The sequence below is a fragment of the Eimeria acervulina genome, genomic scaffold (assembly GCF_000499425.1).
Source record: "Eimeria acervulina Houghton genomic scaffold, Eah_scaff252, whole genome shotgun sequence".
Lineage (NCBI taxonomy): Eukaryota > Apicomplexa > Conoidasida > Eucoccidiorida > Eimeriidae > Eimeria > Eimeria acervulina.
In genome coordinates, this window is record NW_013549963.1 from 7,734 (window position 1) to 30,068 (window position 22,335).

The 22,335-nt window shown below is 52.8% G+C and overlaps 5 protein-coding genes across 5 annotated transcripts in view; 3 read left to right on the forward strand and 2 right to left on the reverse strand.

Moving 5' to 3' along the window:
- Window positions 1-2,004: 2,004 nt before the first annotated feature.
- Window positions 2,005-5,217, forward strand: EAH_00028540 (hypothetical protein, conserved; the record flags this gene model as incomplete). Its single annotated transcript, XM_013396296.1, has 1 exon — window positions 2,005-5,217. One exon carries the CDS (start codon window positions 2,005-2,007, stop codon window positions 5,215-5,217), a length of 3,213 nt encoding a protein of 1,070 aa, XP_013251750.1.
- Window positions 5,218-6,752: 1,535 nt separating this feature from the next.
- On the reverse strand, window positions 6,753-13,116 carry EAH_00028550 (hypothetical protein, conserved; the record flags this gene model as incomplete). Its single annotated transcript, XM_013396297.1, has 8 exons — window positions 6,753-6,819; window positions 7,253-7,459; window positions 7,597-7,670; window positions 8,161-8,997; window positions 9,308-9,424; window positions 9,737-12,289; window positions 12,504-12,643; window positions 12,951-13,116. 8 exons carry the CDS (start codon window positions 13,114-13,116, stop codon window positions 6,753-6,755), a joined length of 4,161 nt encoding a protein of 1,386 aa, XP_013251751.1.
- A 5,699-nt stretch (window positions 13,117-18,815) lies between these two features.
- On the forward strand, window positions 18,816-20,606 carry EAH_00028560 (hypothetical protein; the record flags this gene model as incomplete). Its single annotated transcript, XM_013396298.1, has 1 exon — window positions 18,816-20,606. One exon carries the CDS (start codon window positions 18,816-18,818, stop codon window positions 20,604-20,606), a length of 1,791 nt encoding a protein of 596 aa, XP_013251752.1.
- A 174-nt stretch (window positions 20,607-20,780) lies between these two features.
- On the reverse strand, window positions 20,781-21,227 carry EAH_00028570 (hypothetical protein; the record flags this gene model as incomplete). Its single annotated transcript, XM_013396299.1, has 1 exon — window positions 20,781-21,227. The coding sequence occupies one exon, from the start codon at window positions 21,225-21,227 to the stop codon at window positions 20,781-20,783; it is 447 nt and encodes a 148-aa protein (XP_013251753.1).
- A 1,051-nt stretch (window positions 21,228-22,278) lies between these two features.
- The window catches only part of EAH_00028580 (patatin-like phospholipase domain-containing protein, putative), a gene marked incomplete at both ends in the record, with an annotated part of 3,049 nt that continues 2,992 nt past the window's right edge, over window positions 22,279-22,335 (forward strand). Inside the window, one exon of the mRNA XM_013396300.1 lies at window positions 22,279-22,284. Coding sequence (XP_013251754.1) covers window positions 22,279-22,284 — 6 coding nt within the window. The remainder of the gene's footprint in view (window positions 22,285-22,335) is intronic.

Consider the following 22,335-nt stretch of genomic DNA (forward strand, 5'->3'; position numbering starts at 1 on the left):
GAGAAAACAAAATGCACAAACGCAAGCGGGAGACACCTCTTTTACTGTCTCCTTTAGCTGTCTCCTTTAATTGTCTCCTTTAGCTGTCTCCTTTCATTATGTCCTTTAGCTGCCTCCTTTTACTGCCTCCTTTAACTGCCTCCTTTAACTGCCTCCTCTTACTGTCTCCTCCTACTGTCTCCTTCTACTGTCTCCTCTTACTGTCTCCTTTTACTATCTCCTTTTATTATCTCCTTTTACTGTCTCCTTTTACTGTCTCCTTTTAGAATCTCTTTTAACTGTCTCCTTTTGCTGTCTCCTTTAACTGTCTCCTTTTACAGCTTCTTTCTACTGTCTCCTGTTTGCGTATATCCTTCGAGTATCTCTTTTAAGTGTCTCTTATTAGATATGTCTCCTTTTGCTGTCTCCTTTTAGTTTTTCTTTTGTCTCTGATTTATCGCTGCTGCTGCCTTCATATCAATGTTATTTGTTACTGCTCTTTAATTATATTTTTATTATTATTTTACTCGCCGTGTTAATCTCCACGTCGTTCTGTTGTTTTTAATACGGCGTTGCTGCAGCAGCTGCTGCAGCTGTTGCAGTTGCTGTAGTTGCTGCAGTTGCTGCAGTTGCTGCAGTTGCAGCAGCAGCAGCAGCAGCAGCAGCAAAGTGTTGCATTTTGTTTCTATTTATAAACCCCCCAGGACAATCAATGAAAGAAGACCGACGGCTGCCCCTTTTGTCTCATGTAGCACACGATGAACAAAGAAAGAAGAGGGCCTGTTAGTATGTCTATATATACAATTACTTATTTATTTATTTATTTATTTATTTATTTATTTAATGTCTTTGTTTCTGTATTTGCTGCTCTGGGGTGTATGTGCACCTCCCGCAGCCGGGTGCCTCTTTTCTGTTTTTTTTTGTGGGTTTTGTTGCGGTGAGAAGACGAAATAAAGTCCTGCAGATTTGCTTTGCATGCATGCAGCAGCAGCAACAGCAGCAACAGCAGCAGCAGCAGCAGCAGCAGCAGCAGCAACAGCAATGTGCAGCAATATTAACGGTCTCTGTTGTTGCTAGGGCAGCTGGCTTACTCCTTGGTGTAGCGGCTTAAAGATATATATATATATATATATTATATAAATGTTTTATTATTATTATCTTATATGTACATGCATATAACTGTATACTTATATTTACTTTTTTATGTATATTTATTTCTATTGAATGGATATGTTGTTATACATATATATTTCTCTATTTAATATTGACATACAATTATATTATTTTATTAAATACATATACATATATACATATATATATTGTTATATTAATTATATCTCTGTTGGCTAGATATATTGATATACGCATATATAGTAGATATATATATATATATATATATATATATATATTGTAGGTATTATAAATATATAGGTTCTCATACTGATATATTATTTATAAAAGGCATATATATTATATATACACTCTAAACAATATATAAAGAATATATCTTTAATAAATATTTTATTATATTTTCTTTTTATTCAAAGGGTTTGCATGCAAGCGGAGAGAGCATAGAAGTATCTTAGCTAAGCAGCAGCAGCTGTATGGAGTACTGAGAAGGCCCCATTAATATTAAAATATAAATTAATTCTTTTTAACTTCAATAAATATGTAATTGTTTTAAACAAATAAACAGAGCAACAGCAGCAAATGCCTCTGCTGCTGCAGGCAGCTTGCTGCGGGGGCCCTATACTGCTGCTGCGGTGGGGCCCCCAAAAAGTGGCTGGGATCAACATCTTATTCTCTTTTTTGTTGTTTTGTTTGTTCTCTTTTTTATTTAAATACCTTTTACTCCGCTTGTTGCACAGCTTCAGGGGCAGGGAGCCCACGCTGCAGCTGCTGTCGCTGTTGCTGCTACCGCTGCAGCTGCCACCGCTACTGCTGCCGCTGTTGCTGCTGCTGCTCCACTGCCGATGCAGGGGCCCCCAAGGCTCACAATCTTCAGATTCAATGAAACCTTTTTAAATGACTTTCGCACCGTTCGCCGTCTCAGATGGCTGGCCCGTGGGGCCCCCCCTGAGGCCAAGCATTCTAGGGGGCCCCCTCCTCTGTACCCAACGACAAGGGGGCCCCCCCATACCCCCTTCTGGAGGCCCTGAAGGGGCTTCATCGGGAGGCCCCCAAGGGGCCCCCGATGAACCCCTTCAGGGGGCCCTTGACGCCAGCGCACCAGGGCCCCCCCAAAAGGGTTCATTGGGGGGCCCTCAGGGGGGCCCTCAGGGGGGCCCCCAGGGGGGCCCCCTTCATACGATCCTCTTGGGGGCCCCCAACGGGTCAGCTGTACCCTGTCTACCATGCCCAAGCGAAGGTTCGCCTCTAGAAGCAGCGGCAGCAGCAACAGCAGCATCAGCAGCAACAACACCAGCCACCGCAGGAGCAGATGGAGGGCCCTCCCCAGCGTCCCCCTCAGCAGATGCAGGAGCTGCTGCAGCAGCAGTAGCAACAGAAGTAGCAGCAGCAGCAACAGCAGAAGATGATATACAAGAATTAGGGCCCCCTCCTCTAAAGGGGTGGGCCCCTTCCCCTCCCCCTCGTTTGTGGCGTTGGCTCTGTGATTTCTTAGAGCAGCAAATAAAGGCGTTGCCTGAACCAGCAGCCTGTAGAGATGCAGCAGAAAAAGCAGCAGCAGATGCAGCAGCAGCAGCAGCAACAGCAACGGATAGTGGAGGGCAAGCAGCACCCAATGAGGGGCCCCACATTCCGCAGCACCAGCACGGCCCCCCTTTGTTGAGCGCAGCAGTGGCGTCCTCTAGCGGCTCACCTGCAGCAGCAGCAGCAGCAACGAGTGCATCTACTGCTGCTGCTGCTGCTGCACCTCGTGAGGGCCCTTCTCTGAGCTTCAGCAGCACAGGCACCACTAGTTCATATTTCTCTCGAGCCAGCGGCGGGGAGGGTCTATGGGGGCCCCTGTGGGCCCCTAAAGGCCTTTGGGGGCCCCTGGGGCCCCTGGGGGCTCCCCCTGGAGGGTTTGCTTTGAGTGCTGAGGCGAGCAGCAGCAGCGGAGCAGCAGGGGAGGGGCCCCTGGGGGCCCCCCAATCCAATACGGAGGCCCCCCTAGTTGCTAGCAAGCAGCGGCGCGTAGGATCAGCTGTTATGATTGTGCTGCAGGTAGCTGTCGATTTGCTGCTGTCTGCTCAGAGACGTTCTCAGCTTCTCTTAGAGGCAGTAGGCTTGGGGGCCCCCCAAAATGGCAGCAAGGTGGGGGGCCCCCAGCAGCTCGCGCTGCTGGGGGCCCCCTCCAGTGCTGCTGCACTGCCCTCCAGGGGCCCCCCTGCAGCATCAAACCCCCCTGCGCCCGGCAGCCGCAGTGGGGGGCCCCTTGCAGCAGAGGGGGGCCCCCCCGAGGCCCCCACGTCCCTAGCGTGCATGCAGCAGCAGCAGCAGCAGCAGCAGCAGCAGCAGCAACTGTTTGCAGGGGAAGCCCACGGAATTGATTTGAACAGCATCTGGTGCTCTACACAACCCGAGCTGCGCCTGTCGCGGCTCTGTCAAGACACGATGAGGACCCTGCTGCAGCACATAGAAGATGAAGGGGCCCCCTTCTCTGGTGGGGGCCCCCAAGGTGCAGCAGCAGCAGCGACAGCAACAGCAGCAACAGACGCTGCAAAGGGTACAGGCGAGCGGGCCCCTGCTGCTGCTGATGACTCTAACATCATGCAGCAGCTGCTGCATAGGCTCGAGTTAACTCAGCAGCTCTTAGAGCAGCAGCAGCAGCAGCTGGAAGCAGCATTGGGGGCCTTCAGCCTCGGCCCCACACCATTTGCTGCTGCTCCTGTTGCTGCTGTTGCTGCTGAAGAAGCAGGTGCTGGAGGAGGCGCAGGGCAGCAACAGCTAGGGGCCCCTCCTTTGACTGAGATGCTTCAGGCAGGGGGCCCCCCTGTGAGTGTGATGGGGGCCCCCTTTGCTGCTTCAGTCTACCCTGAAGGGTCTGCACGAGCAGAAGAGATTAAGCAGCTGATACGGCAGACGCAGCAAGAAGTGCGGCAGCAGCAGCAGCAGCAGCAGCAAAGCCTAGATGTCCTCAAGGGCCTCCTATCAGAGTCGCACGGTCTCCTGCAGCGGCTGGAGGCAGTGCAGCAGCAGCTGCAGCAGAGGGCTTGGCTTACGGGGGTGCAGCTGCGGGGGGGCCCAGCAGCAGAGGGTCCTGCAGCTGTTGCTGCTGCAGCGCTGCAGGATTGTGAGGGCTTTGTTGCAGACGCCGCAGGGGAAGCAACAACAGCAACAGCAGCAGCAGCCGCAGCAGGAGGTGCAGCACAGTCGCGCGAGGTGCTGCGGCTGCGCATGCAGCAAGAAGACGAAGTTGTTGCTATTAAGATGGGGTATAGAGAATTAGAGGAGCAGCTGGGGGCAATGCAGCAGAGTTTGCTTGCGATAGCTCGGGCGAAGGAGGAGACCGAAGCAGCAGCAGCAGCAGCAGCAGCAACAACAGCAGCAGGAGCTGCAGCAGCAGAAGCAGCAGAAGAAGAAGAAGATGATGATGATGATGAGGGTCTCTTAGAGCAGATTCCTTCTCTGGGCTGTTCTCCTCGTGCTCAGTTGCAACCAGTGTATGAAGGCCGTTCGCATGCAGCAGCAGCAGCAGAGCAGCAGCCTGTGCTGCTGCTGCTCCCCAGCAGCACTCCGCGAATTGAGATTATTCAGAGCCCTTCTTTTCAGCCGTATGTTAGCTGCAGACGCGGAGACACCGCAGCAGTGCAGATATTCACCACTCGCAACCTCATAATAGACGAGCAGTTTAACCCGGAACCTGCTGCTGCTGCTGCTGCTGCTGCAGCAGCAGCAGCAGCAGCTGGAGACGGTGAAGCTTCAGGTGTTAAGCCCCGAATCGTTGTCTTTACAGCTAGAGATGAACGAGCACTGCACAAGAGCAGCAGCGAGGTAGGCGGCTTGCTGCAGCAGGGGGGAGCATCGCTCGGCCCTGATGTCTCCGTTTGGAGACCGTATATTTCTATTGAGTGCACAGACACCTGGGAGCCAGAAGTGTATATAGGGCCTTATAGCAGCAGCGACTGCAGCAGCAGCAGCATCAACAGCAACAATAACTGCAGCAGCAGCTGTAGAGGAACAGCAGCAGCAGCTCCCGCAGCACCAGCAGGCCATATCGTTATCTATGGCAGCGTCAAGCCAACGCTAGAAGAGAGGACCGCCGTCCCTGCAGCAGAATGTCTTGCTCTGTAAAGCTGCTGCTGCTGCTGCTGCTGCTGCTGCTGCAGCTGCTGGTGTTTCCGTTGCTGAAGTGTCTCATCCGATCTGCTGCAGTGTCTCACTTCTTATCTCACGCATTCTCGCCTTCATTTAGGCGGGCTCCGTCCTTGCTGCCGCTGCTGCGGCAGCTGCTGCTGTGGCTTCCACTGTCTGCTGCTGCTGCTGCTGCCTTGGGTGCTGCTCAAGGCAGCAGCAGCAGCAGACAGTGGGCTGCTGCGGTCTAGCGACAAAACAAACAAATTACTTCCGTTATTTTATGAAGAATTTATATTTGTCTGTCTCCTCTATGCAGATACACTCAAGCGTGCATTCGCCTAGAGGGCGTCTCCCCTCAAGCTGCTGCTGCTGCTGCTGCTGCTGCTGCTGCTGTTTGTTGTCTTTGCTCTGCAGCAAACCCGCAGCTGTTTTGCTGTTGCTTCTCTCTCCTTAGCCCCTTCTGGCTGGCTGTCTCTTTGTCTCCTTTTGACTTCGTCTCTCTCTTTTAGGTGTCTCCTCTCTTTTCGTTGTCTCAGTCTCTTCTGTGTTTCTGTCTCTGTCTCCTGTCTCTATACCCTGTCTCTCTCTGTCTCTACCTCTAACTCTCTCTCTCTGTTTGCCTTTGTCTCTGTCTCCTCTTGTCTCTGTCTGCTGTTTTACTGTCTCTCTGTGTCCCTGTGCTTCTTCGTTGCTGTCTCTCCGTCTATATATATATATAGTGTCTGTCTCTGTCTCTGTCTCTGTCTTTATCTATCGCTGGTCTCTCTGTCTCTCTTCTTTGTCTCTAAATATAAATCTCTCTTGCTGTCTCTCTCTCTCTCTGTACTTACCTCTCTTTTGCTGTTTCTCTGTCTTCGTGTTTATGTTTTTGTTGCTGCTTCTGTCTCCGTTTGTATGTCTATTTGTTGCTGTCTCTCTGTCTCTGTTTGTCTCTGTCTTTATCTCTCTCTTGTTGCTGCTTCTGTCTCTGTATGCACATCTTTGCTGCAGTCTCTGTTTTTGTTTGTGTGTGTCTCCTTTTTCGTCTGTCTCCTCTCATGCTGCAGCAGCATTTCTTCTGCTGCAACAGCACTTCCGCTGCAGCAGCAAAATAGCATTGTTTAAAATGAAGAGAAATAACTAGTTGCAGCTACAGGCATGCTTATCATTAAAAGATAAACATCAAGGAATGTCTCCTCTGCCTGCTGCGGTGTACTGACAGTCAGTCGTGTCTCCGTTTCTGTCCCCCTTATTGTCTTCTTTTTGTCTCCTTTCTACTCTCTTATCGCTATTAGAGACATGCATACATACACTGCAATGCAGCACTGCTGCTGCAGAAGGCTGCTGCTCTACTCAGCAGCAGCAGCAGCAACAGCAACAGCGCTTCTAGCCAGCTGCTGCACCAGTAGTAGCCCTTGCTACTATAGCAGATGGTGCAGTGCAGCAGCAGCAGCAGTATTTGCTGCAGTGCGAGTGCTGCACCCGCTGCTGCAGTACAGCCGCAGCAGCAGCTGCAGCAGCAGCTGCTGCAGCAGCAGCAGCAGATGCAGCAGCTAGAACTCCGTAGCAGCTACGAGAGAAGCGAGGAAGTCGCGAGCGGAAGCCTCACCAAGCGAACTCCTGATGAAGACAGCAAAAAAAATAAATTAAAAAATAAATTAAATAAATAAATAAAAAGACAGACAGAGACAACAAAAAGAAAAGAGAGACAAACATAAAGGCACTAATAAAGACAGGCATAGAGAGAGACAGAGACAGAGGCAGAGACAGAGACAGAAGCAAAAACATAAAAAAAGAAAGACAGCCATAAACAAAGACAAAAGGAGACAAAAGAAGGCGAAGACAGAGACAGAAGGAGACAACAAGAAAAGCTGTGTTGCTGCTAGCAGCAGCACAGACACAGAAGCAAATGCAATAGAGACAGAAATAAACGAAAGGAGGCCCTAACAGCATCAGATAAAATATCAAACAAACAAACAAACAAATAAAGGAGACACACAAGGAGACAGAAAAGGAGACAGACGAATTAAATCAAATATAATAATAAACGTACATCGCTTGCGTCGTTATTGTTGCAGCCCATGCGGGGCAGTGCCTTGCCTGCTGCAGCAGGCTGCGGATTAGAGGCCGCAGCCGCTGCAGCAGCACTTGCTGCTGCTGCTGCTGCTGCTGCTGTTTGTTGGCCTCCTGGCCGGCGTCCCTATGCAATAAGAAGACTAATGCGTCTGTTACAAGACGAAGGAAACGTGTAATCACTTTCCTGAAGCAGCAGCGCAACACAGCAGCAGCAAACGCAGCAGCAGCAGCTCCAGCAGCAGCAGCAGCTTGCGATGTGCATCCCAACACGAAACCCTAAACCCTAAACCCTAAACCCTAAACTCCAGACCCTCAACTCACATTTGACCCAAATTTGCCGTCCCCTCAGCGCGAGGAAGATGCAGCATCAGCAATGAAAGGAAGCAGGCTCCCGTCTGCAGCAGCAGCAGCAGCAGCAAATGCACAGCAGCACGAGTCCACCCCCTGCCCAGAAGCGCTAAATAATACCCTGCGGCTCCGGAGCAGCAGCAGCAGCAAGAGTAGCAAAGCCAGCAGCAGCAGAAACAGCAACAGCAGCAACAGCAACCAGGAGAAACAGCAACGAAACGACAGTAGCAACAGCAGCAGCAGCAACACCACCACCACCCCATCACCGGGAGCACAAGCAGCACAAGCAGCAGCGCAAGCAGCAGCAGCACGCGTAGCAGCAGCACCGGCGGCAGCACGAGCATCAACACAAGCAGCAGCAGCAGCAGCACAAAACAGCAGCACAAGGCCCAGCAGCAGCACAAACAGCGGAACACGCAGCGGCAGCAGCAGCGCGGGCCGAAGCCCCAGCATCAGCGCCAACCGGGGCATAAGCACCATCAGAAGCAGCAGCACAGCGAGCAGCAGCAGCAGCAGCAGCAGCATTTGTATGCTTACTGCATGCTTGGCTATGTGTGTCAATCCCCTGTCTCCCCCCCCTAAGATATCTAAAAAGCTGCAAAGCACTGCTGTTCTTGAGGGCCCTGCTGCTCTGAAGACCCGCAGGGCCCCCAGCAGCAAATAGAAGCAGAGAGACCCGCGTTCGAACCCCGGCGATGCATGCAGCAGCAAATGCAGCAAACTCCCCTTCGCAACGGCAGCAACTGCAGCAGGAGATATCCCTGTTGAATTCAACACCTCCTCAAACAAACTAATGCTAAATTCACTGCCTGCTGCTGCGCCTGCTGCTGCTGTTCCTGCTGCTGCTCCTGCTGCTGCTGCCTCTGCTGTTGCAGCAAGGAGGACACGATCTGCTTCAGCGAAAACCCCTTCTAATATCTCAGAGCACAGCAGCAGCCCCTGCAGAAGACAAGAGACGCAAGGGTCTGACAGCAGCGGCAGCAACCCCAGCAGCAGCTTCATACTCTTGCTGCTGCTGGCCACGTTCTCGAGCATCCATTTGCTGCTGCGGCGCCCTTGAGACAACGAAAGGCTCAAGTCCGAAGGCAACACCCCCATAAAACCCTCCTCCTCTTGCTGCTGCTGCTGCTGCAGCTGCTGCAGCTGCTGCTGCTGCTGCTGCTGCTGCCGCAGGTAGTGCTGCCGCAACCTAACGACGTACTCCGAAGGGGAGGAGCAGCACGCAGGAGCCCAGAAATCAAGAAGATAAGGCATTGGAGGCGCAAGGGTGCAGCAGCAGTGCCGCAGCAGCAACAATTCAGCTGCCTGCTGCAGCGTGTGCTGCAGCTGCTGCTGCAAACGGCCGCGAGCTGCCACGTGGCCTGCTGGGCACTCCTGCAGCAACAGAAAAAAACAGCAGCAGCAGCAGCAGTAGCAACAGCAACATAGCAGCAGCGTCACAGCAGCAACACAACAGCAGCATAGAGGCATGGAGGTAACTCTTTCAAGTGCTACAAACCCTAAACCCTAGGCCTAAACCCTAAACCCTAAACCCTAGACACTGCAGCAGCAGAACAAAACCCTAAACCCTCAATTTCTCTAAACCCTTCCAATCTACCTGCTGCCCCGTAAACCCTCAAGCAATCTGAACCCCTCTTGTCTCCCCTCCCATCCAAACCCTAAACCCTAAACCCTAAACCCTCACCTCGAGCTCTGCAAGCAGCGCTGAAGCAGTGAGGCGGATGTCGTGGCAGTCCTCCACTATAGACTGCACGGCTAAAGAAGACTGCAGCGGGCTCAGCCCCGGTGCCCCCAGCGACAGCTGCAGCAAACCAGCAGCAGCAGCAGCAACAGCAGCAGCAGAGCACGGCACAGTTTGAACCATACACAATGAACTCAACGGCGTCAAGTAGCACCAAGCAGCAACAAGAAGCAGCAACAAGCAGCAACAACAGACTGCAAGCAGCAGCAACCTCCCGAGACACTGCAACGAGCAGCAAGAGAGCGCAAACCCATCTGTTGCAGCTGCACCATTTGCTGCAGCACCCGCAGCACCCCCATCATGAGCAGCGGCAGCAGCAAGAACAGCAGCAGCAGCAACAGCAGCAGCAGCAACAGCAGAGGCAGCACGGACCTGTCTGACGAGCTCTTGTGTGGGGCGTTGTTTAATGGCGCCATTTGCGCTGCTGCTGGCGACTGCAGCAGCAGCAGCAGCAGCAGAAGTGTCTGAAGCATCTTCTTCTTGCTGTGAACGCCTGTCTATATGAATTGCATTCCGAGGGTGTCGGATAGATGCATACGCCACGCGCCCAAACTTCTTGTGCACCCCGCTGCTGCTGCTGCTGCTGCTGTTGCTGCTGCCTTCAGGAGTTTGCGTTTCTGCAGCCTCTGAGGCAGCAGAGCCTGCAGCAGCGGCCGCCTGAGCCTTCGCCGCAGCAGGAGCAGCTGCTTCTGCACCAGCAGCAGCATCCGGAGGCAATTGCTGCTCCTTCTCTGCTGCCTCCAGCAGCGCTGCTGCTTCAGCAGCTGAGATAGAGCCCAGCAGCTTCCGGTGCATGCACGAGTTGCTGACAAGAGTATGAACATCAGAAGGCGATGCATCAGCAGCAGCAGCAACAGCTGCTGCTGCTGCAGCAGCAGCAGGCGTCCCGAGGGTCCCTGCTGTCTGTGCGAGCTGCTTCAAAGAGCTCTCAAGTTCAAAGGGCATTTGGCTGCTGCTGCTGCTGCTGCTGCTGCGCATGCAACGGAAGTTCCATCTCCCGGTGTATTTCTGCAGCTCAGGGCGCCGCGAAGTTTGTGAGAGCTGCACCCTCAGAATAACATCAAAGTCGTGAGCCGTCATAAACCCGCTGCTGCTGCTGCTGCTGCTGCTGCTGCTGTTGCTGCTGCTGCTGCTGCTGCTACTGCTCCTGCTGTTGCTCCTGCTCCTGCTAATGCCCCCGTCGTCACCACCGCCGCCACCGCCCCTGCTGCTGCTGCTGCTGCTGCTGCTGCTGCTGCTGCTGCTGCTGGGGTTAGGGCTGGGAGTTGTTGCAGGTGTTGCTGGAGAGGCATCTGGTACAGCACCAAACCATTTGCTGCCGTCTTCAATCTTTTCTTTAATTATATAATCCACTAACCCCCGAGTCATAGGGACTATGGGCGGAGGCCATATAATGCTGCTGCTGCTGCTTCTGCTACTACTGCTGCTGCTGCCGTTCGGAACATGCAACTCCTGCTGCTGCTTCGGATGCCGTCGCCCCTTCTCCTGCTGCGCTGGTTGCTGCTGCTGCTGCTGCTGCTGCTGCTGCCTGCGGCGCTGTGGCTGCGGCTGCTGTTGCGCCTGTTGCTGCTGCTGCTGAGTGCGCACACGCGGCTGCTGTGCCTGCTGCTGCTGCTGCTGCTGCTGCTGCTGATCCACGCTGCTTGCTGCATGCGGCAGCCGACCGTGAGCAGCCCCAGAAGATCGCATGTCTCCGCCCCTCGGCCTCTCAGGCAAACCCCTTGAAGCCCTTTGCTCTCTCTCCTGCTGCTGCTGCTGCTGCAGCAGCTGCTGCTGCAGCAGCTGCTGCTGCTGCTGAAAGTGCTGCGGGGATACGTGCTTTCCCGCTGGGGAGTTCCTTTCTGGGATGCCAACCTGCTGCTGCTGCAAATGCTGCTGCTGTAAATGCTGCTGCAAATGCTGCTGCTGCAAATGCTGCTGCTGTAAATGCTGCTGCTGCAAATGCTGCTGCTGCAAATGCTGCTGCTGCCGCTGCAGCAGCTGTTGCTCCAGAACCTCATGCTGCAGCAACGGTTCTCGCTGCTGCTGCTGCATGCCTGGTGGACCACCCATGACACTCCCACAGAGACCGCGCTGCTGCTGCTGCAGCAGTAACATCTGCTGCTGCTGCTGCTGCTGCTGGTCAGCTGAGGTCCACAAATCTTCCGGGCCATTCCACCTAGGCAAAACGGCAGCAGCAGCTTGCTGCTGTTGATGTTGCAGTTGCTGCTGTTGCTGCTGCAGCTGCACCGGCCGGTCGAGCCCAACCCGAAGGTTAGCAGCTTCCATCGCAGCGGCAGCAGCAGAAGCAGCAGCAGCAAAAGCGCCCTCCTGAGCCCCTACCAGCTCACGCATTGGTCCTGTGTTGCTGCTGCTGCTGCTGCTGCTGCTTGGCGTCCACGCAAAGTGGGATGCCACGCCCTCTGCAGTCTCCGCCATCAAGACAGCTGGGTCTCTGCTGACAGCAGCAGCAGCAGCTGCTGCTGCTGCTGCTTGCTGCTGCTGCTGCTGCAGCAGCGCGCCTTCCCCATCAAAGCCAGGAGGTGGGCGCAGCAGCTTCTCTGCATCTGCGCAGAGCAGAGACTGCATACACGGGCCCTTGGGAGGCAACGGGTCTGCTGCTGCTGCTGCTGCTGAGTTGCTGACGTGGTGTTGATAGTGAGGCGGCACCTGCTGCTGCAGATGCTGCAGTGGGTGCAGCTGCTGCTGCTGCTGCTGCTGCTGCTGCAGGTGCATGTCTTGCTGCAGTCCATGTGGGAACTGCCCCAGGGAAGGGCCTGCATGCAGAGCGTCGAAGGGGGCTTCCAACATGGGTCCGCAGCTGCTGCTGCTGCTGCTGCTGCCAGCAGCTGCAGCATCATCCGTCTCAGGTTCAAGAGACTCAAGAAGAACATCCACTGGCTGCCCCCTGGCGTCGGTGCTAAAGAACTCAGGCAGCTCGAAGCGCTGCAGCAGCAGCAAAACAAACAGCAGCAGCAAACCCGCTAGCCACACCTTGATGCCGCTGCTGCTGCTGCTGCGGAGCTGCACCAGAAGCTTCTTTTGCATTCAAGAAACCACAGACGCAACAGCAGCAGCAGCAACCGCACACACAGCAGCAACCGTCGAGCAGCAGCAACAGCAGCGACAGCAGCAACAGCAGCAGCAACAGCAGTCTCACCTGGTGAGGCATCTCATCTAAATGGTGTGAATATGAAGTGGTCTGCTGCTGCTCCGTCTGCTGCTGCCGCTGCTGCTGCTGCTGCTGCTTCTGGAGTTCAAATTCTTTGTAGTGGGCCTCGTCTGGCTGCCAGTCATCTCCTGCGAGACAAACAGCAGCAAATAAAGCGAGACCCCTGCAGCTTCACAAGCATCAATGCGCAGCACTTGCTGCAGCACCTGCTGTGGAAGCTGCTGCACAAGCTGCTGCACCTGCTGCTGCAGGAGTTGCTGCAGCAGCTGCTGCTGCATGTACTGCATCTGCTGCGGCTGCTGAAGGTGCTGCATCTGCTGCATCTACTACATGTGCTGCAGCTGCTGCAGCTGTTGCTGCTGGTGCCGCATCTGCTGCACGGTGTTGCAGCTGCTGCTGGTGATGCATCTGCTGCAAGGCGCAGCAGCAGCTTACCGATGGGGTTATCGAGAGCAAATGTTTCATCGTTGTGTGCATCTGCTGCTGCAGCATCAACGCTGCTGTTTCTCATCCGATAGCCGCCACCGCGGCCAGCAGCAGCAGCAGCAGCCTCCCCGCGAGGCCCACCGCGGCGCCTGCCTTTGCTGCTGAGCCTCTTCATCGTTGAAGCTGAGCTCCTCTGCAAAAGCTGCTGCTGATGATGATGACGCTGCTGCTGCAAAGCTGCCGTCTGTGCTGCTGCACCAGCAGCAGCAGCAGCACGACCAGCAGCGACAGCAAATCACGCTGCGCTGCAGCCTATTCGGCTGCGGCAGCAGCTGCAGCAGCAGCTTCCCCCACTACTCTGATGCAACAGCTTCTCCAGCAGTAGAAACAGCTGTCGCCTGAGCACAGCAGCAGCAGCAGCTGCTGCTGCTGCTGCGACAGACAATGGAAGCAGCAGCTGCTGCTGCAGCACGATTGACGGGCCCCTTCCCTCCCAGAGGCGTCTTCAGAGTACTGTGGGGGCTATCGCACATATATATACACCTCAAAGTCTGTTTAAAGATTACAAACAGTTTTGCAGCAAAGCCACGAAGAAGAAACTGCAAGAGACCCAATAGCAGAGGGGCATGCAGGCTGGGGCTCCAGCGGGGTGTCTATACACCTCAGAGCTTCGGTTGTTTTCGTGCAATTATAATGCAGTATATCGAAGAAATAAGCAAACAAACAAATCGCTGAAAGGCACTGCTGCTGCATCAATCCCTGCTGCTGCTGCTCGCTCCAGCCATCCGTTGCTGCTGTTCGCTTTCTTCTCTTGCATCCAATCTGCAATATAACGTCTGTTTTGCAGTTTTATATTCAATAATAACCTTAATTTTTGTTTTCTGCTTCTTTTTAAGCTACTAACAAGCAAATTCCACTAACAAACCCCCAAGGTCTACCGCGGGGCTGCTGCTGCTGCTGGCTGTGCTGCTGCCGCTGCTGCTGTTGCTGCTACTGCAGCCAATGTATGCATGTGCTTGGCATCTCAGAGAAGCAGCAAATTAACAGTAAAAGAAAGGCGGAAGGAGCGCTATAGCGCTGCAGCTATCTCTACCTGTGTTGCTGTGTTGTGGGTGCTTCGTTGCTGCTATGGATCTGCTGCTTGCAGCAACCTCAATATGTTGTTGGTGTATATACACTTGATAGGCCGTAGTATGCATGCTGCAGGCAAGCAGAAGCGCAGCAGCAGCCTGCAGTATTGGTGCAGACACCACAAAGGGGCTTGCCTCTGCACGTGTGAGTAGGGGCCTTGCTGCATTTGTTGCAGCAGCATGCACTGCAACTCATCTGAAGCTGTCTCTCTCTATGCTGTCTCCTCTCCCAACCCCCAGGCCTTTGTGTTGCTGTGTACAGAGCCTCTGGGGAGAAGAGGGTAAGCTATCATCTGCTTCATAAGAGCTCTTTCTTTCATACTTTTGCTCAATTGCATTTCACGAAGCTCCTGAGATGCAGCAAGGGACTCTCGTTGCAGTCGCGGAAAGTAGCGAAGAGGGACAGAGCTCCATCTGCTGCTGTTGCACCTATTTGCTGCTGCTTCCACGCGTTCTGCTGCGAGGCGTCCGGGTGTCTGCTCATCGCGGAGATATATCAACAATATCGTTGCCTACGCAATAAGCTGCTGTAGCAGTTGCTGCAGCAGTTGCTGAAGCAGTCACTGCGGATATCTGATAGTCTAACGTTGCTCTAGTGGCAAAGCATTCTGCTGCAGCAGGCGGGCTGCAGCTCCTGCTTCTCCTGCCTCACTTGCTGGTGCTGCACGTGTTGTTTCTGCTGCTTCATCTGTTCCTCCTGCACCATCACTTGCTGCAACTTTATTGTTGGTGCATCGCCTGCTGCTGAGGTGTATCCAGTGCTGCAGAAGAAGTGTCTTTCTTCCCTGTGTTAGGGTATCTCGGAATCAGCACAAGTGGCTCGCTTGCTTGCAGCTGGTGCTGCTGCTAGCTGATGCTGCTGGTAATGCTGCACTCCGCCTGCTCCCCATGTTGATGTGATTACTTCGTGTACTGTTGATGAGCTGTTGCGGCGCCTTCGCCTTTCTCAATCGTAGGTTGTGTGTGATACTGAGGAACATATGAACGCCCGCACGAGAGCATAAAAGGAAACGCTGCATTCAAATGGCCTCCATCGTAGCTGGATATGGCTCTAGTTATAATGCAGAGCCGCGGAACTCAAGAAGCTAATAGGTGATGTTAACAGTGAATACTTTTTGCCTCTACGAACCACTGCTTCTCTTGTTGCAGTTGCAGAGTACACCCCACGTGCTGCAAGTTCTCCCTGCACATTCCACTGGAGCATATGCACTTCGTCCGTGTAGATATTTATTCATCACCCATTTATTGGGCTTAGCAAACCTTTATTTGCAAGCCGCTGCAACTCGGCAAGAGCGTTTGTGAAGGAAAAAGCGTGCAGGTCTACTGTAGCTTGAGTGAATGAACAGAGTCTCTTGCCTCTCGTTCGGAAGTATTGAGACCTAAACATAGCGTCAATGAGGCCAGCTGATAAACAAAGTGCTGAACGTTGCAAACAGTCCACTAGTTCGTCGTTCAGGGGCGTCGGAAACTCTTTTTCCTCCGTCATCTGATAATAAAGGGGTCTGCATTCGATGCGCACGCACCCCCTTCCACCACCGTATTGCTAGCAAAGGCTTTCGGTGGTTGTTGAGCTTTGCATGTTATGAGCAGTTCGTCTACTTGCCATTCAGCCTCCTTTTTATGGTAGGGTGTCGCACGCATCTCATAACATACCTCCGGGCTGCGCCCGGAGTGAGTATGATGCGGTTCATTGGGCAGCTCAAGCGAGACCGCCTCTCTGGAAGCTACTGTCTTGTTAGATAGTACATCTGAGAGCTGTTTGTTCAATTGTGAGCACTTGTGCTGTTCCTTGGATGTAGACTGAATCGAGACATCCTTAAACCGCTGTCGCTGTAGGAGCAACAAGACTGAGTGCATGCGTCTTCTCCTGCAGCGTTTCTACTCGGCGTTCGAGCCTCCTCTCTCCTTTCTTCCTGAGACAGTCACTTCACAGATGATGCCGATACTGTTGATAGCGCTAAGGGAGGAGCTGTCTCACTGCTCCCCAGCACATATAATTCAAGCCGCTCGTCTGGAGGCTGCATGCGTTTCCTCTCCTGGTCCCCCCATGGTACGCCTAAAGTTATGTCGTGGTGAGCTTCTCCAGTAAAGAAATCCTATACCATTGCAGCATAATCCACTTCGTAGTTGAGGCCATATTAGCGAACAGATAGGCTACATCTTTTGTTGTAGCTTTAGATATCAGCCCTGCATCAGAACCAGTGTTAATCACCGCTTACCATTCAGATGAGTAAATAAAGAGTTGTCTCAAGATGGATCTGTGCTTAAGGCTCCCAACTCTTAAGGCTCCATCACTGCCCCGCAATGATGAAGCCGTCAAGAAGGCGTCATTAAACCTACATCTCAGCGCAAGCCTGAAAGCTTCCATAGTTCTGATGTGCTTAGGGATACGCTACTGCTGCTTAGATATAATCAGCATTGTCATAGCAGCCTCTTGTGCACTGCGAAGACGAAAGCACAACTCCAAAGGAGCGAAGAAACCCTCCCCTGCTCCCCCACCAGAGTGTGCTTCATCTTGGGATGGTCGACAGCAGCGGAGGGATTGTCTCTCTGTTTAAAGCATTATTACGAGGAAGAGATGCAGAGGCTGTGCTCATTACAGCGCAATAATAAACCCGGCCCTTCTTCTCCTCTCCCGCAAGAGGGCAGAACCTAACTAGCCTTAACCACGCGCGAAAGGAAACAGGTTGATGCAGCATAACCTCATACGCAAGCAAGCATCTGCTTGGAGACAACAAGCCCCTCCAGCCTTAACTTCTGTTCGGAGATAACCGTCTCTGCTTCTCTTTCTCGTTTGTCAACAACCCAATTCCTACTTTGGCTCTCCCGTACAACAACTCCCTCAAGCCTCTATCCCTGTTGAGAGACTAACCCCCCTTCTGTCTGAGCTAAGAGACAGTCGTTTGCACTTATCACAGCAATATTCAAATGATCTGTTGCGCGAACCTCCCTAGAACAAATGACCACCGCAGCAACCCCTCAAACTCAACTAATGAACCACCGGAGACGATTCCAGAACCGGGGGACGACGATCCCACAACAGGTCATGTGTGCCGGTGGCTGCATCTCTAATATCATAATTATATTTGCGTATGTGTATGTTACTAAATAATTATTTAATGCGTTAAAGATGTAGCTTCGCCTTCCAGACCAGCCTCTCTTTGCATCATGCGGAGCATAGCATCAACAACACGCCCAGCTCAAAAGAGTGCAACACAATGTGCACATAACATCACCAGAGACGAACAGAAAAATAGAAGGGGACAAGAAAGGACTTAAGACATCGAAAAAGAAAGACAGCCAACGCACACATGCAACCGACGAATAGACAGAGAGACGACGTCTCCGCTGCTTTGCTGCTGTTGTGCTGCCGCTGTTGCTGCAGCTAACCACCCACACAGAACTCCACACAGTAAACACGCATAAATCATGCAGCTGCACAGCAGCATCAGCACTACAGAGCAGCTTCAGTGTACGCAAAGGCTCATGATCGATCGAACCTTGCTGCTGCTGCCGCTGCTGCTTCTGCTGCTGCTGTTCTCATTCCTGCTGCTGCTGCATCTAAGGGTCCGTAAGCTTTCTCAGAGCAAGGATAACAAGTTTAACTTGTGTGGCGCACCCCCATCGGCCACAGCAGCAGCATCGCTGCTGCTGCTGCTGCTGCAGTTGCTGCTGCAACTCAGCTCGCCGTCAGGGCCCTATGCTTACATCATCCAGCACTACGGACCCAAATGAATTTGCAGAAATACAGCGCGACGCCGTACTGCAGCACCAAAGCGGGCAATACAGCAGCTGCAGCAGCGGCTGCAGCAGCGGCTGCTGCTGTTGCTGCTGAGGCTGCTGCTGCGGCTGCTGCTGCTGCGCTACTGCAATATGGAGTTGAAACAAAACACAAAACCTAACAAAACCACAAAATAAAGCCATATTTCACGAGCAGCGGCAACAGCAGCAAGCAGCAAGGACACACACGCAGCAGCAGCAGCAGCAGCAGGAGCGGGAGGAGCAGCAGCAGCAGCAGAAGAGGAAGAAGCAACAGACATCACAAAAGCAGCAGTAGGAAAATCTACAGCAAACTACCTCTAAAGATGCATACTTAATACAGCAACAAGAGCAGCAGCAGCAGCCCCACCATCATAACACATCTTACGCAATCCTCCCTACAAGGGGCTACTGTCCTGCTGCTGCTGCTGCTGCTGCTGCAGCTGCTGCTGCTTTATTGACACAGCTAATCTCCTTTATCCAGCAGCTAGAGCTGCATCTGGGGGCTGCTCGAAGCCAATCCTTCTCATACTGTTTATTTTTTTATTTTTCCTGTCCTTTTACATGTTTTGCTGCGGTGTTGCTGCAGCAGCTTGAGGAAGACAGCAGCAGCTGCTGCTGCAGCTGCTGCAGCTACTGCTGCTCGTGCTGCGTATACTTCTAGTGTTGTTGGTGCTATTCTTGACCCTGTGTGCGTTAAGGTGTCTGTACACCTGCAGCAGCAACCGCCCTTTTAGTTGATCTAACAACAACAACAACAGCAGCAGCAGCAGCAGCAGGCATCGCTGCTGTTTGGAGCGGCTAGCAGCGCCGAAACCTTGCAGCAACACACGTGCAACAGTAGCCAACTGAAGCAGCAGCAGCAGCTGCTGCTGCGATCCATCCTCGAGCCCTCGCCTGTCTGTTGAAGCCGTAGTAACGGCAACATCAGCAGCAGCAGCAGCGGCAGCAGCAGCAGCAGCAATTGCAGCAGCAATCGCTTGTCATGGGTTCAGTTGCATCGGGGCCGTTGGCTCCTGCTGATGTGGGGGCCCTGAACCCTGCATGCAGGGAGAGGCTGCTAGAGCAGGAGGGCTTAGCAGCAGCAGCAGCAGCAGGAGGCTCTGCTGCTTCTTCTCTTGCTGTGCAACAGCTGCTGGGGCTGGGTGAGGGCAGCGGAAGAGCAGCATTATACACGTTCTTTGCTGGCAGCAGATGGGCTGCGGCGGTGCAGCAGCAGCCGGGAGCTGCTGCAGCAGCAGCAACGCCGCCAGAGATGCTGCAGCGGGAACAGGAAGCCCTGCAGCAGCTCGCCAAGCAGCAGCGAGAAGAAGAAGAATTAGAGGCCCTGTGCGCAGCAGCAGCAGCAGCAGCAGTTGATTCTCCGGAAGCAGCAGCAGTAGCAGCAGCCACACAGGCAGCACACATCCGGGCAGGATCCAGCGCAGTAGCAGCAGCAGCAGCAGGTGCTGCTGCTGCTGTGCGTGATGCTGCAGACTCCCCCAGCATCTGTCCAGGCTGTCTGCAGCATCAGCAGGTGCTGCGAGTGGCAGCAGCACCTGCTGCGCTGCTGCTGGAGGCGCCCCACGGCAGCGAGGCCCCTAACGTATTATGTTATGTGAATGAGGGGCTCCCCAGCAGCAGCAGCAGCAGCAGCAGCAGCAGTACTGCGGACGCCTCGGAGCAACACCACCACCAGCAGCACCAGCAGCAGTACGGCAGCAGCAGAAGCAGCAGCAGCAGCAGCATCTCCCCCACGCCTGTGGGGCTGAGCAGGAGCGGCAGCAAGGCGTCCCTAGAGTCGAGCAGCAGTGCAGCAACGGAAGGTGAGGAGGATGATTTGCTGCTGCAGCAGCTGCTGCAGCAGCTGCAGCAGCAGCGGGCTGCTCTTCCGTTGCAGGGAGTGGTGCTGTTTGAGCTGCAGAAACAGCCGAAGGGGGGAGACCCTTTGCTGCTGCACATTCGCAGCAAGAAGCAGCAGAAGCAGCTGAGGAGACAGCTGATGCAGCAGCACACTGCACGTAAAGTTTTTACCTCTCCTCGCCGTCTGCGGCATCACTCGCAGCAGCAGCTGGAGCAGCAACAGCAACACCAGCAGGAGCAGCAGCAGCAGCAGCAGCAGCATCAACGGGAGCCTTCCCCTCCCCCAGCGATGGTTTGTATCGAGTCAGGCCGTCTGAGTGTAGATGAGACGCACTTTGAGTTCCTTGCTGCCAAACCCGCCCCACAGCAGCAGCAGCAGCAGCAGCAGCAGCAGCAGCAGCAGCAGGCCTGCAGCAGCAGAAGGAGCACCAGGAGCGGCAGCTACTTGAAGGGCTCTACAGTCCACAGAACAGCTCAGTCGTGGGTGCCGCATGCTGCTGCTGCTGTCGGTGCAGTGAGACAAAAACACCGCCCAGAAAGCGTGCAGCAGCAGCAGCAGCAGCAGCAGCAGCAGCAGGGGGAAGGTGTTGTGAATTGGTGGACAGACATCCAAAGGACGTTCTCTAGCATCTTCACTCCAGGGCAGGAAGATGCAAATTCAGGGGCTGCTGCTGCTGCAACTGCAGCAGCAGCAGCAACCGCAGCAAGAAGCAGCGACGAGCAGCAGCTGCAGCAAACAGCAGTAGCAGGTGAGGGACTTCCGGATTTCCATGTGCATTTCTGCAGCTGCAGCAGCAGCAGCAGCACTGAAAGCAGCAGCAGCAGCAGAAGCAGTAATAACATTTGGGGCAGAACCAGCAAGAGCAGCAGCAGCAGCAACACCGGCAGCAGCAGCAGCAGCAGCAACAGCAGCAGCAGTAGCCAAGCCCCTTAGCCTGTGTGCGTGTGGCTTTGTTTGTGTGCAGGGTCGGTTGGTTTCGTTGGAGCAGGAAGCTCATCAACAGCAACAGCAGCAGCAGCAGCAGCAGCAGCAGAAGCAGCAGCAACAGCAGCAGCAACACCCCTGTACAGAGCGCCTTTAGGGTTTTCTTTCTCTCCTGCTGGTTTGCTAGCCCCTTATCATTTCGGCGTTTTGAGTTATCTCTGTGAACTCAACGTCGTACATCAATACACCCCACTTGCAGGTATACCACCGCCTGCTGCTGCTGCTGCTGCTGCTGCTGTTACTGCTGCTGCTGCTGCTGCTGCTGCACCCGTTGCTTCTCTGCTGCCGCTGCTCTTCCGAAGACGATTTGGGGAGCGTAGGGCAGGGCTGCGTGCTGCTGCTGCTGCTGCTGCTGCTGACACATACCTGTGGTGTTGTATCTGATGCTGCTGCCGGCAGTGCTGCTGCTGCAGGATGTTTTGCTGCGTAGCTGTTGAAGCATCGCTGGTGCTGCTGCTTGTTGCGCTGCTGCTTTGTTGTTGCATGTGTTGATGCTGCTGTTGCTTGTATTGCTGCTGCTGCTGCTGTGCTGCTGCTGCTGCTGTGCTGCTGCTGCTGCTGCAGGGGCATCGGCAGGTGCTCTGGCAGCAGTATTAGGAGGTTTGCGTCTGCGTTTTTCTTTTGCTATTTCTTCGCTGAAGAGAATGGCTGCAGACCTGCGAGCTGCAGGTACACCGCAATTACCTGCTGCTGCTGCTACTGCTGCTGCTGCTGCTGTTGTGCGCAGCAGGGACTCCAATTTTGTTTGCTGCAGGATTTGCTGTTTCTTTTTGCCTTCGCTGCAGCATCAGCAGCAACAGCTGTCTCTCCGCTCTTCTGTGGTGTCTCCTTGTGCTATCGGTTTGCCGCTACATCTCTGCTTCTGCCTCTGCTGCTGTTGCTGCTGCTGCTGCTGCTGCTGCATTGATCAGGCACGGCTCATCGTTTAGCTTCTGTTTTAAAGAGAGAGCTGCGCTCAGTGCTGCCAGCAAATGCAGCAGAAATACTTCATGAGAGGCCAGCGCCTGTAACAATAACATACACCACAGTAAGTCTTTGCTTCTTTATATATATAATATATATAATATATATAATATATATAATATATATATTTATTATTATTAGTTTTTATTTTAGACGCAGCTATGTCTTGTCTTCGTTTATCGTTGCATGCATCAAAGGGCTTGCTTGCTGTTGCACATAAACAACATATATAATATATATATATACATTTTTATATTTTTACCTTTAAATAAATAAATAAATATATATATATATATATATGTATATATGTATGCTTAGGTGCTGGGGTGTATAAGGAGTTTTTGCTGCTTTGTTAGTATATGCTCTGCAGCAGATTGCTGTGCTTTGTTGCTGTCTTTTTGTTTGATTGATTTTATATTTGTTTATTTACTTTATTTGCTTCATACCCTTATTTTATTTATTTATTTATTTATTTATTTATTTTAGTTTATTTATTTATCTTTGTATCTTTATCAATGTATTCATCTATTAATTAACTCATCAGTTTATTAATTTATTTCTTTATACATTAATCATTAACAAATAAATAAATAAATTAATTAATTAATTAATTAATTAATTTATATATTAGTTAATAAACTAATTAAATAATTTACTAATGCAGGTACATACATATATATATATATACATATAATATATATATATATATATATAT